Here is an 18037-nt window from a genome sequence, read left to right on the forward strand (position 1 = left end):
CTTGGGAGCAGTTTGTTGTAAAAGAACATTGTTTATCTGAGGTTGCTGTCCGTCACTCCCTGGCAGATTGACACACACACACCCACTCATTGGGTAGGCGTGAGGGTCCACTGAGACGGGCGCTTTAAACGCTGGGTGTCTGCATTCTGGGAGAGGAGAGAGGACAAAAGAGAGGAAAAACAAGGCTTGCGTAATAGGGTGGAGACCAGTATTAAAGATGGGTGGCAGTGTACATTGAGAGCACAAACACACACACACACACACACACACACACACACACACACACACACACACACACACACACACACACACACACACACACACACACACACACACACACACACACACACACAGCAACACCATCAGCTCCACCCAGTGTGTGAGTAGAGAGCAGGGGAATCGGGGTCAGCCCTGGGGTGGGGCAGACACAGTCACTGTGGTGAAACAGCCAGAACATGAGGCACTCAGAGCATTGCATTGTACTGTACTGTACAGTTACTGTGTGTGTGCGCGTGTGTGTGTACATGTGTTTAATGGGTGGTATAGCGTAAGACGTTACAAAAAGAGCATGGCAATGAACTGTAGAGTCATTGGGTTTGGCAGTACTGCAATGATGTCCAAACAAATGGTTTCTCTGGTTGGAAAAGCACTGCAGAGCGAGCCAAAGTACTGTACCATCCTTTCACTGTAGTGGAATGCACACTAATATGCTTCTTGTATGATTACATGAACTGTCCCCTCATATGACACATTAGTGTTCTTCTTCTATGGCGAGTCACTCTCCTTTCTTATTGTGCTGACAGACAGATTTGAAACAGTGGGAGATAGATGAGGAGGAGACACAGAGAGAAGGGAACGCTCAGGATTGAACCCCAGTCTCCTGCGGCGTGGCACATACGTGCATGGAGCCAGGAGTGTTAACACTGGACCACAGCTCCACACTGTGCTTCTTTGTAGGATGTGCCATTTGTTCCTTATGTATTGATAACTGGCAATCATACTGTGTTGCAGACCAGTAAGAATCCCTGTCACTATATTGGTCTCATAATGTCTCCTTGGGAATTGCTTTTGCTGTATGCATCATCTGTACTGGACTGTAATGAAGTGTAGGATCAATAGAATTATGAAAGAACAGCTCTCCCATTCTCTTTTTTTACTCTCTCTCTCTCTCACACGGACACGGCCCTACCGCCCACCCACCCCCCATACACACACTCAGGTTGGCCATTCCTCTTTCAGAGAGAGGGGCATGTGCCCTTCCTCTCTCTTATCTGTCTCCGGGAGCAGGTTTCCATGGAAACTAGGCTTGACTGGAAACAACAGGCAAGAAAGAGAGAGAAAGAAAGAAACGCTCCAAGGCTCTTCTCACCTCTCCACCATGTACTCCTCTTTTGTGTCCCCTTCCCTCACTCCAAATACACGTTTTCCAACTAACGTTTCTACTAATCAGCCTGTATAATTAGGGGTTTTGCTGAGAATATAGATGCTCAGTCTTGGTAGGTATACAGGAAAGCCAGAGACAGAGTTGTAGTTTTAGTATTGACTGTGTTTTCTTTCCGCTGTAATACTCAGTCCTGGGTTCAAATAGTGATTGAAATCTTTCAACATACTTTGAGTGTTTGCTTGTCTGTATGGAGTACCAGATGGGTGGAGTTTGGCACTTTTGGTGATTACTGTATGCCTTTGGTTTAAATGACCCAAGCAAGCTCAATCCATCACAGTTTTGAAAGGGTTTGAATACTAATTGTTCCAAGGTCCGACAATAACACCATGTCTGTCTCCTGCCTCCAGACCCATAATATTCGAGACCGTTATGGTCACTGTCTGCACTGCTCTGAGACAGCAGCTGACCTGGTAGATGGGGAAGAGAGAGTAGCATCAAGATAGACAGCACACTAGGGAGGACTTGCTTTGTTGTATATTACTGCATCTATGAAATACAGTAAACACTGCTACACATTGAATGCACTGTGTACCAAGAGGTGAACAAAATATTGTTCTCTATCAACAATGGCAAGCCACCGGGGTCTGACAACTTGGAAGGAAAAATACTGAGGATAATAGCAGATGATATTGTCACTCCTATTTGCCATATATTCAATTAAGCCTACTAGAGAGTGTGTGCCTTCAGGCCTGGAGGGAAGCAAAAGTCATTCTGCTACCTAAGAATAGTAAAGCCCTCTTTACTGGCTCAAATAGCCAACCAATCAGTATGTTACGAACCCTTAGTAAACTTTCGTAAAAAATTGTGCTTGACTAGATACAATGCTATTTGACTATAAACAAATTGACAATAGACATTCAGCACGCCTATAGGGAAGGACATTCAACAAGCACAGCACTTACACAATTGACTAATGATTGGCTGAGAGAAATTGATGGGAGTTGTTTTGCAAGACTTCAGTGCGGCTTTTGGCATTATCGATCACATATGTGTCATGGCTTTACACCCCCTGCTATATTGTGTATAAATAGTTACCTGTCTAACATAACACAGAGTGTCATGGCACAAGGCGAGACCCAGATGCAGACACAGGAGGCAGATGGTTGGAGTCTTACAATGTTTAATAATCAAAAAGGTCTAGGCAAGAGAATGGTCGTGGACAGGCAAAAAGGTCAAGACCAGATCAGAGTGAAAAAAGCGCAGAGAGCATCATGAAGAACAAGGAACACACCAGGCAGGTCCGAGATACTGTTGTGAAGAAGTTTAAAGCCGGATTTGGATACAAAAAGATTTCCCAAGCTTTAAACATCACAAGGAGCACTGTGCAAGCGATAATATTGAAATGGAAGGAGTATCAGACCACTGCAAATCTACCAAGACCTGGCCGTCCCTCTAAACTTTCTGCTCATACAAGGAGAAGACTGATCAGAGATGCAGCCAAGAGGCCCATGATCACTCTGGATGAACTGCAGAGATCTACAGCTGAGGTGGGAGACTCTGTCCATAGGACAACAATCAGTCGTATATTGCACAAATCTGGCCTTTATGGAAGAGTGGCAAGAAGAAAGCCATTTCTTAAAGATATCCATAAAAAGTGTTGTTTAAAGTTTGCCACAAGCCACCTGGGAGACACACCAAACATGTGGAAGAAGAAACTTTTTGGCAACAATGCAAAACGTTATGTTTGGCGTAAAAGCAACACAGCTCATCACCGTGAACACACCATCCCCACTGTCAAACATGATGGTGGCAGCATCATGGTTTGGGCCTGCTTTTCTTCAGCAGGGACAGGGAAGATGGTTAAAATTGATGGGAAGATGGATGGAGCCAAATACAGGACCATTCTGGAAGAAAACCTGATGGAGTCTGCAAAAGACCTGAGACTGGGACGGAGATTTGTCTTCCAACAAGACAATGATCCAAAACATAAAGCAAAATCTACAATGGAATGGTTCAAAAATAAACATATCCAGGTGTTAGAATGGCCAAGTCAAAGTCCAGACCTGAATCCAATCGAGAATCTGTGGAAAGAACTAAAAACTGCTGTTCACAAATGCTCTCCATCCAACCTCACTGAGCTCGAGCTGTTTTGCAAGGAGGAATGGGAAAAAATGTCAGTCTCTCGATGTGCAAAACTGATAGAGACATACCCCAAGCGACTTACAGCTGTAATCGCAGCAAAAGGTGGCGCTACAAAGTATTACCTTAAGGGGGCTGAATAATTTTGCACGCCCAATTTTTCAGTAAATGAATGTCGTTCCACTTCATGATTGTGTCCCACTTGTTGTTGATTCTTCACAAAAAAATACAGTTTTATATCTCTATGTTTGAAGCCTGAAATGTGGCAAAAGGTCGCAAAGTTCAAGGGGGCCGAATACTTTCGCAAGGCACTGTAATTCACTATATTCCTTGTCACGCCCTGGTCTAAGTATTTTGTGTTTTTCTTCATGTATTGGGTCAGGCCAGGGTGTGGCATGGGTTTTTGTATGTGGTGTGTATGTATGGGGATTGTAGCTAGTGGGGTGTTCTAGCTAAGTCTATGGCTGTCTGAAGTGGTTCTCAATCAGAGGCAGGTGTTTATCGTTGTCTCTGATTGGGAACCATATTTAGGCAGCCATATTCTTTGAGTTTGTCGTGGGTGATTGTCCTTAGTGTCTTGATGTCCTTGGTCTGTGTTAGTTTCACTAGTATAGGCTGTTTCGGTTTTCGTTACGTTTATTGTTTTGTAGTGTTTGTATTTAGATTCGTGTTTCGTTTGTTGAATAAACATGGATCGCAATCTACACGCTGCATTTTGGTCCGACTCTCCTTCTCACCAAGAAAACCGTTACATTCCTAAAACAGTGGTGTAGTACAATTGTCATACTTGAGTAAAAGTAAAGTAGTATAGTATAGTATAAAATGACTCAAGTAAAAGTGAGATTCTACTTGTGTAAAAGTATTTGGTTTTAAATATACTTAAGTATCAAAAGTAATTTAATTGCTAAAATATTCTTAAGTACCAAAAGTAAAAGTATAAATCATTACAAATTCCTTATATTAAGCAAACCAGATGGCACCATTTTCTTGTTTTTTAAATTTACGGATAGCCAGGGGCACGCTCCAACACTCAGACATAATTTATACCAGAAGCATGTGTTTAGCATGAGTCCACCAGATCAGACGCAGCAGGAATCACCAGGGATGTTTTGTTAATAAGTGTGTGATTTAGACCATTCTACTGTCTTGCTTAGCATTCAAAATGTAAGGAGTACTTTTGGGTGTCAGGGAAAATGTATGGAGTAAAAAGTACACCACTTTCTTTAGGAATGTATTGAAGTAAAAGTAAAAGTTGTCAAAAATATAAGTAGTAAAGTAAAGTACAGATATCCCCCCAAAATACTAAAGGAGTACTTTCAAGCATTTTTACTTAAGTACTTTACACCACTGCCCTAAATCTCAATTACATTTTTTGGGACCATTTATTCACTAAACCCTAAACCTCAACTTCATCTTGTAATGAATAATGTGGAAATTGAGCAAGTTGAGGTGACTAAACTGCTTGGAGTAACCCTGGATTGTAAACTGTCATGGTCAATACATATTGATACAACAGTAGCTAAGATGGGGAGAAGTCTGTCCATATTAAAGCGCTGCTCTGCCTTCTTAACAACACTATCAAAAAGGCATGTCCTAAAGGCCCTACTGTTCAGTAGTGTGGTCAGGTGCCACTAAGAGGGACTAGGGAAAATTACAATCGGCTCAGAACAGGGCAGCACTGCTGGCCCTTGGATGTACACAGAGAGCTAATATTAATAATATGCATTTCAATCTATTTTGGCTCAAAGTGGAGGAGAGATTGACTTTATCACTCATTTTATTTATGAGAGGTATTGGCATGTTGAATGCACCAAGCTGTCTGTTTGAACTACTGGCACAGCTCAGACACCCATCCATACCCCACAAGACATGACACCAGAGGTCTCTTCACAGACCCCAAGTCCAGAACAGACTATGGGAGGCACACAGTACTACATAGAGCCATGACTACATGGAACTCTATTCCACAGTACTACATAGAGCCATGACTACATGGAACTCTATTCCACATCAAGAAACTGACGCAATAAGTACCATTTGATTAAAACAAAACAGAAAAAATGCAGCTTATGGAACAGCGGGGACGTGAAGCATCACAAACATAGTCACAGACACATGTATACACACACACACACACACACACACACACACGATAACATAAGCACTATACACACATGGATTTTGTATTGTAGATATGTGGTAGTAGAGTAGGGGCCTGAGGGCACACATTTAATGTGTTGTGAAATCTGTTGTGAATGTATTGTAAAAAGATTTGTATAACTGCCTTAATTTGGCTGGACCCCAGGAAGAGTAGCTGCTGCCATGGGGATCCATAATAAATACAAATACCAGGATTGGTACAGAATGCATTCAGATTGCATTCTATTTCAATTCAGTCAATTTATCAAGTAATCTGAAATTCCGATTACAATTACAATTTTCCACTAAGATTCTGAATTAAGTGACTATTGAAGTGACTATTAAGTGACTATTGAAGTGACTATTAAGTGACTATTAAGTGACTATTGAAGTGACTATTAAGTGACTATTGAAATGGAATTGAAACCAAACTCAAATGTGTATTGTGTATTTTACCATGTACTGTACCATGTAATGTCACACATTTCGTAGCGATATTCTGTTGTATTGGTGAGAGTTTGTTCATTGCATTGCTCTGCCTCTGTCCTGGCAGTACTCGGAGAGCAGGAGAACGCTTAGCTAGAGAATGGCTGAAGGCCCGGGTCAGATATCCAAAGAGTCGCCCATTGGAGAGGTTGTGGAGGGAACATTAGCAATAATAGAGCATTGCTCCCAGGTCAAGGGTCACATTTGGCCTGGTTAATGAAAAGAGAATTCACACATGTAGAATTGACAACTGAGGAGAATGAAGCTGTGGATGGTCAGGGATGGGCAACTGCATGCCTATTGCGGGGAGTGCAGGCTTTTGTTCTTGCCCAGCTCTGAAACAACTAACAGTGGTCTATAATGAACACCATATACACACTGCGGTCCTTGTTACCCACCACAGAATTACACAGTGAGCAGAGTGGTCTTTCTTAACATATCATTTCATACCTCTATACATGAAAGGCAAATGCCTGAATGTGTTTTACAGAATTTATTGTCAAATAATATTTCACAACCTTTCATAACATATTTTTTTATAAAAGAATGTCTGAACATTAGTCTGCTGTAGGAGAGATGTGCTTTTGAACAAATTGTTTAAAATCTCACATGGACTGTGGGAATGTAGACACACAAACACACTTGCCGGGCTATCACTATCACAACATCCCCCACCCACTGCTCAAAGACAACAATAACGCCCAAATACACCGCACCACCCAGCTTCTTATCTACAAGGCGGGGGCTATAGTGGCTAATAAATTGTGTGTGTGTGCATATGTGTATTAGTGCCTGTTCGTGTCTGCACATGTTGGGGTGTCTCTGGGGTGGGCCCATCCTCAGTGTAGACCCTGCAGGCACTTCCTGTCCGGAGCTGTCAATCATACCAGACAACTGATTTGAGGGCAGGACAGCCTGTTAGCCTGGCTACCCATACTCCTTGCTCCTGCCAATTGCTTCACAATGAGTCTGGAGTACCTCCCCGACGCTCCCCGAATACGAACACATTCAGGACCGTCTGATTTGTCCAGAAACCAATGGGTTGGGCTAGAGCCAGAACATACGTGGATAAAGAGATGGTTTGAAAATGCATAATTTGCTTCGGTTAGAGACGATCCAAACACTGATGACAATGTTAAGTACAACAACCCTTGTCGCCACAAACAACTTAAGTGATGGCAGTGTCATACTAAAGAATGTAGCGAACGACAGAGCAGCGAAATAATTGTGTGTGAGTCGTCAGACTAACAGCCTGTAGCATGGCATGAGCATTGTCCCTCCCTGTGGTGCCAAACACACACGCACGCATGCACGCTCGCACGCTCGCACAGTTCAGACAGTCTACCATACAGGATGTACTGGGTGTTTTCACTATCTATTTTGGTCTGCAGAAAGGGTGGAGGGCAAGAGGGCTGGGGCTTTGATTGCTCTAAATGCAGAGGAGAGAAAATAGAGCTACATCATTCAAATTCTTAAAAAACATTAATTTGGTTTTCTATGAGTGAAGTGGCCTTCATCAAGCTCTTCTTTGAGTGAAATTCAGTGAATTAAATTGAATGTTTTGTATAAGAGTATGAATGAAATTCAATGAAAGTATGTCAGAGCAATACGACTAGGAATGAGACAGACATCGGTGTCAGACAGGTCATTTGAATAACCCCAAAACAGCCACATAGAGGGACATTTAAAAAGTATTGACAACATCCCCAGTAACTGGAAACCATGTACAGTAAGAGCACCTTATTCTACAGAAAAGTAAAAAACATTGTCTGATACTGTATGTTGGACTGTTATTCATACTGTATGACATATGATTAAAACAGCCTGTATTTTAAGGAGTGGTTGTTGAAAGATTAAACTCTTTGGCTTGTAAAGTGTATCGGCTTATCTGTGTCTGTATATGGTAGAGTATAAAGTATAATGTAATGTGGGACTTCTGTCTTTGTCTTCTGTGTTTGTGTCTAATGGCAGGGCAAACATCACACATATATTCTATCTTAAATTGACTAGTTTCTCTCTCGGGAAAACTAATCATGCAGCAACAGCAAATGTGAATTATAAATAATATACATTTTTGTAGGAGTTGATAAAAAAAATCTTAGTATACAGTGGGGTCTGAAATGATTGGCACCCTTGATAAAGATGAGCAAGCAAGACTGTATAAAATACAAAAACTGAACTATATTGGTGTGTGTGACAAAATAGCTATATTTTCATGCCGTCCACCAGATGTAAATGCCTGACGTCATTGGCACTTGGAATGGAACCGGTCCTATCATCAGATGAAATGAAAATAGATCTCTTTGGCCACGCATACCAGTAGTGGATTTGGCATCAAAATAATGAAGCAGAAAATATTTATTTTTTTGTTGCTATTTTGCTTCCACTGGTCCTGGGGCCCTTGTTAAGGTTAAGGCATGATGAACCTAGTACCAGGACATTTTATCCAAAACCTGGTTGCCTCTGCCAGGAGGCTGAAACTTGGCCGCAAGTGGATTTTCTGTCAAGACAAAAACACCAAGCATCAAAATCCACAAAGAAATGGTTAACTGACCACAAAATCAACATTTTGCAATGACCAGCTCAGTCTCTGATCCCCTTTGAAAACCTATGGTTTGAACTGAGAGGCCAGTCAGTATGCGTTCTATGATCCCTCCCAATCTATTCTCCATTCTCATCATTTTTGGGAAAAAAGGCTCAGTGCCATTACCCTCGAAAGGTGAGGAATTGAAAGATATTGAAAACAGTGTGTACAAAACATTAGGAACATCCCCTTTTGCCCTCAGGAAAGCCTCAATTCTTCATGGTATGGACTCTACAGGGTGTCAAAAGCTTTACACAGGGATGCTGGCCCATGTTGACTCCAAAGCTTCCCACAGTTGTGTCAAGTTGGCTGGATATCATTTGGGTGTTGCACCATGCTTGATACACAAAGGAAAATGTTGAATGTAAAAAAACCCCAGCTGTGTTGCAGTTTTAACACACTCAAACTGGGATGCCTGTTCAAAGGCACTTCAATCTTTTGTCTTACCCATTCACCCTCTGAATGGCACACGTACACAATCCATGTCTCAATTGTCTCAAGGTTTAAAAATCCTTCTTTAACATGTCTCCTCCCCTTCATCTACACTGATTGAAGTGGATTAAAGGGATCACCTGGTTTCACTTGGTCAGTGTGTCATGGAAAGAGCAGGTGTTTCTAATGTATTGTCCACTCAGTGTACAGTATGTTAGTATAAAATAATATAATTTCCCACTTTTTTTTGCATACAATATAGCTCAGTATAAGTATTTATTTTAATTTATACAGTATTTTTTGTGAATCTTGGCAATAATTTCAGCCCCTACAGTAATCAAGTCTGACACGCTACAATTTGTCTTTTACAAGTCTTTTACACTACAATTTTACGCTACAAGTCTTTTACGCTACAATTTGCATTTCCTGCTTAGCAGGAAAAGTATCTTCTACAACAGAGTGATCGAATAAAGATAGTATATCTGTATGTCTAACTCATGTAACCTCTTGACAGTATCACATGCTACAGTATAGAATAGAACATGTGGGACTTACTCTTCTCTGTCTGTTTCCATGGCAGCCCGCACTGACCACAACGGCTTGTTGCCACGGCATATCAAGAGTGACAGTGAAGATGACGACCTGCCCAATGTCACACTGGACAGCGTTAACGAGACCGGATCTACTGCTCTGTCTATAGCACGGGCCGTGCAGAAGTAAGTACCAGAGTGTTCTGTGTGTGTGTGTTTGTGTATTTTATGTCCCTCTGTATAGCCTTTATCACCCTCCCCATGTGTCTAGTCCATCTGTGTATAATAAGATGAGTCAGGGCTTCCCCATCCATCCTAGTGTAGTCTGATAATCAGAACCAGTGTTTCAGTCTGCTCTCCCTCCCCCCTAAACATAGACACTTCAAGACCCAGCACTCACACTTTAACACAGCCAGGTCACCCATGATATAAGTCAGTACTCAACATCCATCCATGTCTGAGGATATTGGGAGTTGACGTGGAAACCAGCCACTAGGGGGCAACAGTGAGCGCTGTTCCTTCAAGCAGGTTTTGAATTTGATAGGCTGTTGTGGTCAGGGATGGTGGATGGGCATATGCCTCTGGTGCCAAAGGTTGCATGTTCAAATCCAGTGATAGAAAGGTAGAAGCAGCTACTCTTCAGCGAAATTAAGGCCATTTTAAAAACAGTACATTCACAGCAGATTTCACAACAAATTAAGTGTGTGCCCTCAAGCCCCTACTCTACTACCACATATCTAGTCCATGTGTACAGTGGATCGTCCTTTAAAAGTTATAGAGTGTTGCAGCACAACTTGCATAGTGCCGCAGAATTCTGACACAATATTTTATTGTCAACCACTGTTTCCATTAATGCTAGTTAGTGCTAGTTTGACCACCAGAGGGCATCTTTGAGAAGCATTTGATAGCCTTCCATAGTGGCTGTACGAGATAATTTAAAACCTTTTTTTGTAAGAACATAGTAAATGGGACTGGTTTCCATTAGGATGGAACAGAAAATATGGTACTGTACAATGTGACGGTCGGGAGTAGGCCACAGTACTGGGCTATTTAGATAAAGAATTCCTGTGTCGTGCAGGCACGTGGGAGATTGGGGTTCAATTCCCCGACAGGCAGGAAGGAGTAGGCTGTCCTTGTAAATAAGAATTTGTTATTAACTGACTTGCCTAGATAAATAAAGGTTACACTAAGAGCATAACAGTTCTACACCGTAATTGTAGTCTAACCGATACCCAAATGCATATTCAGTGAAAATAAAATCTCATTGATTTATCAAGGCCCTTGCTTTTCTCAGAGCAGCGTGAAACAGTGCTAAAATAGTTATATAATAGTTAAATATAAAATATTGCTTAAAATTAAAACCAAAAGCCACCTCGTGTCTCCCGGTGACAACCTGCATCTGTAGCAACGCATTTTGCACTGCAGTGTCATAGACAGCTGCGCCACTCAGGATGCCTCATCCACAAAGTATTAAAATACAGAGAGGTGTTGGTAAAGGTATATTGTCCTGCTAATAGCCTGTAATGGGCTATTATAATACTGCACATGGTGTCCAGGTCAGGATAACCAAAACATTGATTTATTTAAGACTATCAGAAAGATTATTGGTACTTATTTATTTTGATCCAAAGCCATGAATGAGTGAGTCACTCCGCTTTATGCAGGGGCTGACTATATGACTATGCCATCAACTTGATAATATATAATGATATTTTGGAGGTTATTTAATTTTAAAAAAAATTAAAGTGAGCGATTGTAATCTGAATAAAGGCCAAAATAATATTTGTAAAGGCCAAAACATTTATTTCTGTTTTTAGAGGGAGAGAAATGCTGGATGAATTGTGCGCCACCCTATGGGACTCCCAATCATGGTCAACAATACTTTTTGTTGTATTATTTGTTTAGTCTTTTCTGGTGGATTAAACTGAAACTGCAACCAATCACAGCCGGTTGTGATACAGCCAACCTAACTAAGAAATACATTTGACGATAGAATTCTCCCCCTACCCTCCTTCTAGGCAAGTCTATTGTCCAGCTACCTGCTAATATCCATAATGGCGCTGTACAACGTGATCGTGTGTGTTTGAGAGAGTATTTTCCAGTAAGCATCAATTTGTTTACCTTCATTAGACAACTTTGTTCTAATATTTCTGTAATTCAGTGATATTTAATCCCATAGTAATTCGTTGTGGATCCATAACTAAATAAACATCAGCATTTTGAAAGAGTATTTTTATCGTTATTTTATTAATGAAAGCATGACAAATAAATACAGTACACACTTTTGCATTTGGATAATAAAGCATTTTGAAGATATAAGCCACCTGCATTTATTTATTAGGCTGTAGCAGAACAGCATAAATGTCTGGACTTCCCCAGGTATGTTGACTCCGCCTGTCGGAGGTGGAGTTCCAGAGCTTACAGGTGTGCCTGGCATGGATTGTGACTACATCTCGTTCCTCGCCCTCTTCAACGCGTCATTCTCCGCCTGACTCTCCGCCAATGCCGCCTGGCTCAGGACCAATGCATCAGCTGTCACCCGTATCTCTGCTCTCAGATAAAGTTTCTCTTTCTGCTGGTCTTCCTTCAAGGACTCGATCTCCATCTTCAAAGTTTGAATCTGATCCATTTGCACCTTCATCAGATTAGCAGAATGGTACCGCCTTGAGCCCCCATCGATTACAGTGGCCTATGATAGAAATGGTAGATCAATGAAGAATTAAAAGTGACTCCAACACACACATGCTGCATACACATTTTAAGAATCTAGCAAAACTAATCGCTTTCTTGGCAACCATCCGTTGTGCAGCTCTTTGTCCACTGATCTCCACAGGTGGTTGTTGGCATGGTTGTATGCTCTGCAAAAACATGTTCACGTATTTAGTACACAATATATATATATATTTATTCAACCTTTATTTAATTATCGAATTTATTACACGGTATGGCTACATATTGATAGGCTATATACATTTATTTTTTTAAGAAAATGAACTTAAACCAAAATACCTTTAGTTTTGGTGATCCTCTCAGCTCCGGCTCATTTTCAAGTCCTCTTGTGTTTATGGTCCTAACCCTGGAACAGGGAGCACCATAGAAGGAAGCTGGCTTGATGAAAACGATGTCCATTTCGTCTGTTTTCTTTGCTCGCAATGTCATGTTTTTCTGATGAACAGCTCGTTTTTGAATGGTAACTGTTAAGGGTGGAGTTTGGGGCGGGGTGAGGAGTACTGTCCAGTACCCGGGACATAAAGAGTCATGCTAAATCGAGCAACAAGTGTTTGAAAACCTGCTTTCAAAATACCACCAGTCGTGGCATAAATAAAAACATAGCATCTTGTATACGTCTTGTTTACATTCTATATTGTAACCACAATGTCACAAATAATTTGTATCTACCTTTCCAATTACTTTTAGAGTTTGGGATTTATAAATGTGTGCTTTTCATTTTTCGTCAAATCCAGTTTGGATTTAAGTATAACTTTGGAGTGACGCCTTTAGTCTAATGCTTTAATAATATCTGCCCTCCGAATTAATATCTATTATTAGTTACATTGTTTTCGTTTGAACGTGCAGACTGGCACTAAGAACAGAGGAAATGTATCCCTAGTCAGCGCCATTATTAGTGCAATGCCCCTTAAAGTGTTGCTCTGTGCTACCCAGTGGGACATGGTGGGGGTCCAATTTGTTATTTAGAATTTAGAATGATTTATTTCAGTTTTTAGAGGAGAGAAACCAAAAACCTACAGTCATCTCATGGATGTCCCAGTTGAGGCCAGCACGGATATTAAACTAGCATCTGTAGCAACTCAGCTTGCTGCGCCACTAAGGCGCTGCTCAGCGTGACCGGTCGGGAGGAGGCTACAGTACTACAGACACACAGTAGCGCCTTGGGACCCAAAAGCATAATCAGTGCTCTAACTCCCCCTTGCGCTGGTCTGGAGCAATGAAGTAGTGACTCAGGGTATTGTACTAAACCACAAAGTCCCGCAGCATAATCACAAAACTTTGAGGAGCAACCACTGTATGTATAGTGTGTTTTTTTGTGTTATTTTTTTCCCATTTTCATGGTATCCAATTGTTTAGTAACTACTATCTTGTCTCATCGCTACAACTCCCGTACGGGCTCGGGAGAGACAAAGGTTTGAAAGTCATGCGTCCTCCGATACACAACACAACCAAGCAGCACTGCTTCTTAACACAGCGCGCATCCAACCCGGAAGCCAGCCGCACCAATGTGTCGGTGGAAACACTGTTCACCTGGCTTGGTTAGCACGCACTGCGCCCGGCCCGCCTCAGGAGTCGCTGGTGCGCGATGAGACAAGGATATCCCTACCGGCCAACCCCTCCCTAACCCAGGACAACGCTAGGCCAATTGTGCATCGCCCCACGGACCTCCCCGGCGGCCAGTTACGACAGAGCCTGGGCGCAAACCCAGAGTCTCTGGTGGCACAGCTGGCGCTGCAGTACAGCGCCCTTAACCACTGCGCCACCCGGGAGGCCCGTATAGTGTGTTTTAAGCCTATCCCAAACCTTAAACGTTACTTTAACCATTCTGATTTAATACCTAACCTTAATATTTCGGTGTCAAAGCCTAAACGTAACCTTAAACACTTCGAAATGTGACTTTTGGAACAACATAAATGTGACGTTTCAGAAACATGGATGAACATTTAATTTTGATGTGAGTCTGTGAGAGCTGGTTGCCATTGAAGCCCATTCGGATGATCAGAACCAGGGACTCATTGTCTGCTCTCCTAACCTAAACCCATAAAGTTCCAGACACAGAACTACAGTCATATGTCCCTGCCCAGACTCTGTACTGTTACCCGTCAAACTGGCCAGACTCATAATATTGCAGGTGTTGCACTGTAATTAGGTTTAACTAGTAGGAAACACAAACGGTCAATGTGTGCCACACACACACACACTGTTATTTAGACTAACTGTTAGGAAACTGTTCCAGGACTGTGTTCCTGTGTTAAACCCCCACTAATGATGTTCCCTCAGTAAATAGACAGGTTTCCCTCTTCCAAAATGACTCATTTCCCAAACATAGTACGACATAGGGAATAGTGTGCCATTTTGGACACAGGCATACAGTACTCTGCATTTGTGCTGCTTTTCAACTGTGACACCAGTGTTACACTGGGGTATATACCCTGATGTTTTACTAGGAAAATTGTGTTTCCATAGCTACAGATGTCGGATCTTAACTTGATCACTCTTTTGTCACTGAGAATTTGAGAAGTATTCTTTCTCTCCATGCAGGGGCAACCGAGTCATAGGGATCAGAGCTTGCTATCAAAATCATATTCTCTGTCACTCGCTCAAAACGCTAGGCCTAGCTCCCATTACTGCAACATTAAAATGTATCTGAAATGCAGCCATACACATCAACAACCGTTTTTTATATAGCTTAATAACATAAGATAGCTATTGGTCTCCACTAGGCTACGACATAAAAGTGTCTAGTGTATCCAAAGGTTACGAATTAACTGTCAAAATGTAGTGGTGGTCCAGGTGCGTAAATATAGGCCTACTGTGTAATTAAAGGCCTACGTGGGTTCGATTCAGGACCTTGCCCTTCTGGCAAATAACTCAATCCCTCCGATTGGCTAGATTTAGTTACAGACTTCAAATATGGACAGCCCAGGGATATTTTACCCCTGATCTGGATAATAAATGAACATACCAGACACTTTTGGATACATACAGTGCATTCGGAATGTATTCAGACCCCTTGACATTTTCCACATTTTGTTTCGTTACAGCCTTCTTCTAAAATGGATAAAAGAAAATGTTTGCTCCTCAAACTACACACAATACCCCATAATGACAAAGCGAAAACTGATTTTTTAAATTTGTGCAAATTTATATGTACATAAGTATTCAGACCTTTTGCTATGAGACTCGAAATTGAGCTCAGCTATATCCCGTTTGCATTAATTATCCTTGTTTCTACAACTTGATTGGATTCCATATGTGGTCATTTCAATTGATTGGACATGGTTTCCTCCAGATGTGACACTTGGCATTCAGGCTAAATAGTTCAATCTTGGTTACATCAGATGAGAAAATATTGTTTCTCATATTCTGAGAACCTTTATGTGCCTTTTGGCAAACTCCAAGCGGTCTGTCAGGTGCCTTTTACTGAGGAGTGGTTTCCGTCTGGCCACTCTTCCATAAAGGCCTGATTGGTGGAGTGCTGCAGAGATGGTTGTCCTTCTGGAAGGTTCTCCCATCTCCACAGAGGAACTCTAGAGCTCTGTCAGAGTGACCATCAGATTCTTGGTAACCTCCCTGACCAAGGCCCTTCTCCCCCGATTGCTCAGTTTGACCAGGCAGCCAGTTCTAGGAAGTGCCTTGGTGGTTCCAAACTTCTTCCATTTAAGAATGAGGAAGGCCACTGTGTTCCTGGGGACCTTCAATGCTGCAGAACTTTTTGCGTACCCTTCCCCAGATCTGTACCTCGACACAATCCTGTCTCGGAGCTGATTCGACCTCATGGATTGGTTTTTGCTCTGACATGCACTGTCAACTGTGGGACCTTAAACAGACACGTGTGTGCCTTTCCAAATCATGTCCGATCAATTGAATTTACCACAGGTGGACTCCAATTAAGTTGTAGAAACATCTCAAGGATGATCAACGGAAACAGGATGCACCTGACCTCAATTTCGAGTCTCATACAAAGGGTCTGAATAGTTATGTAAATAAGTTATTTTAGTTTTTTTTCTTTAATAGTTTTTGCAAAAAAAAAAAGTTTTTGCTTTGTCATTGTGGGGTACTGTGTAGATTGCCGAGGATTTTTTTTGTATTTAATCCATTTGAGAATAAGGCTGTAACGTAATAAAATGTCAAGGGGTCTGAATACTTTGAAGCACTGTAAACTATTATAGAACATAATATATTCCACATAACTAATCTAATCAGGCAACAACCCCCTTATAGTCTATGGTACTGTCCCCTGAGGGAATATAATGATTCACTATAGTAGTGATAACATTTCATTTTGTAATATCAGCACCTCAATAAGAATGTGAAACCCATAGCAGATCATTGAGGTGGATGGAAGAAAAGGGGATTGTAACTGTAACCCACCTGGAAGCCAAAGCCAAGAGAGGCCAATTTGAAGCTCTTGATTCACCTGGCTAGACCAAGAGGTTATTCAGTGGGGTCTAGCTGAGGCCCCTATGAAGGAGACGCGAGACCACCTGTTACCTAGGGTAGAGAAAGGGAGATGAATGGGATGGGAAGGGAGAGGAGGGTACCTGTGAGTAGAGTGCTGTCAATATACGTTCAAGTCAAATGTGAGTGTGTCTCTGCCTGCCTGACTGCCTGTCAGTCAGTTGCTTCATAGTCTACCTCGATCAGTAGAGTGTTGCATGGGGATAAACATTACTCCTACTTCTGCTGGCGGAATTATTCCTGGCCTCAGCACCGAGGGGTGAAGGACAGCAGGGGGATCTGATGGGTGCTCACCTCTCATCTAATATAAATGTTGAATGCAGAATAAACCATCTCATGGTGAATGGATGGAAAATAAATAAATAATTGCCAATAATTGAGCAGAGCTGCTTTTGCTAGTTCCAGATCTGTATGTACACTCACCCACAACTACTAATCAGAGACCAATCTGAAGTTAAATCAAATCAAAATGCATTTGTCACATGCGCCGAATGCAACAAGTGAAGACCTTACCATGTCAATGTAAATAGTCCGATGAACATTTAATACATTTTTCAGCAGACTTATGGCTTGGGGGCAGAAGCTGTTAAGGAGTGTTTTGGTCCTAGACTTGTCACTCAAGTACCGCTTGCCGTGCGGTAGCAGATAAAACAGTCTTTGATCTACATCACTAGGGTGACTGGAGTTTTTGGGCTTTCCTTTGACACTGCCATTTATATGTCTGGTTGGCAGGAAACTTGTCCCCGGTGATGTACTGGGCCGTTCGCACTACCCTCTGTTGAGCCTTATGGTCAGATGCCGAGCAGTTGCCATACCAGGTGGTGATGAAACTGGTCAGGATGGTCTCGATGGTGCAGCTGTAGAACTTTTTGAGAATCTGGGAACCCATGCCAAATCTTTTCAGTCTCCTGAGGGGAAAAGGTGTGGTCATGCCCTTTTCACGACTGTGTTTGGACCATGATAGTTTGTTGGTGATGTGGACACCAAGGAACTTGAAACTCTAGTCCCACTCCACTCCCCGTCAATTTTAATGGGGGCCTGTTCGGACCGCCTTTTCCTGTAGTCCACAATAATTTCCTTTGTCTGGCTTACATTAAGGGAGAGGTTGTTGTCCTGGAACCACACTGTCTGACCTCCTCCCTTTAGGCTGTC

The 18037-nt window shown here is 42.0% G+C and overlaps 1 protein-coding gene across 6 annotated transcripts in view; it reads left to right on the forward strand.

Annotated features, from left to right (window-relative positions):
* The window catches only part of LOC139380172 (Krueppel-like factor 12), a 172526-nt gene that overhangs the window by 102296 nt on the left and 52193 nt on the right, over window positions 1-18037 (forward strand). For all 6 annotated transcript variants that reach the window (XM_071122620.1, XM_071122622.1, XM_071122618.1 and 3 more), the window contains exon 4: window positions 9745-9880. In XM_071122620.1, the coding sequence (XP_070978721.1) occupies window positions 9745-9880 (136 nt within the window). The remainder of the gene's footprint in view (window positions 1-9744; window positions 9881-18037) is intronic.

This window comes from Oncorhynchus clarkii, chromosome 22, assembly GCF_045791955.1.
Source record: "Oncorhynchus clarkii lewisi isolate Uvic-CL-2024 chromosome 22, UVic_Ocla_1.0, whole genome shotgun sequence".
Lineage (NCBI taxonomy): Eukaryota > Metazoa > Chordata > Actinopteri > Salmoniformes > Salmonidae > Oncorhynchus > Oncorhynchus clarkii.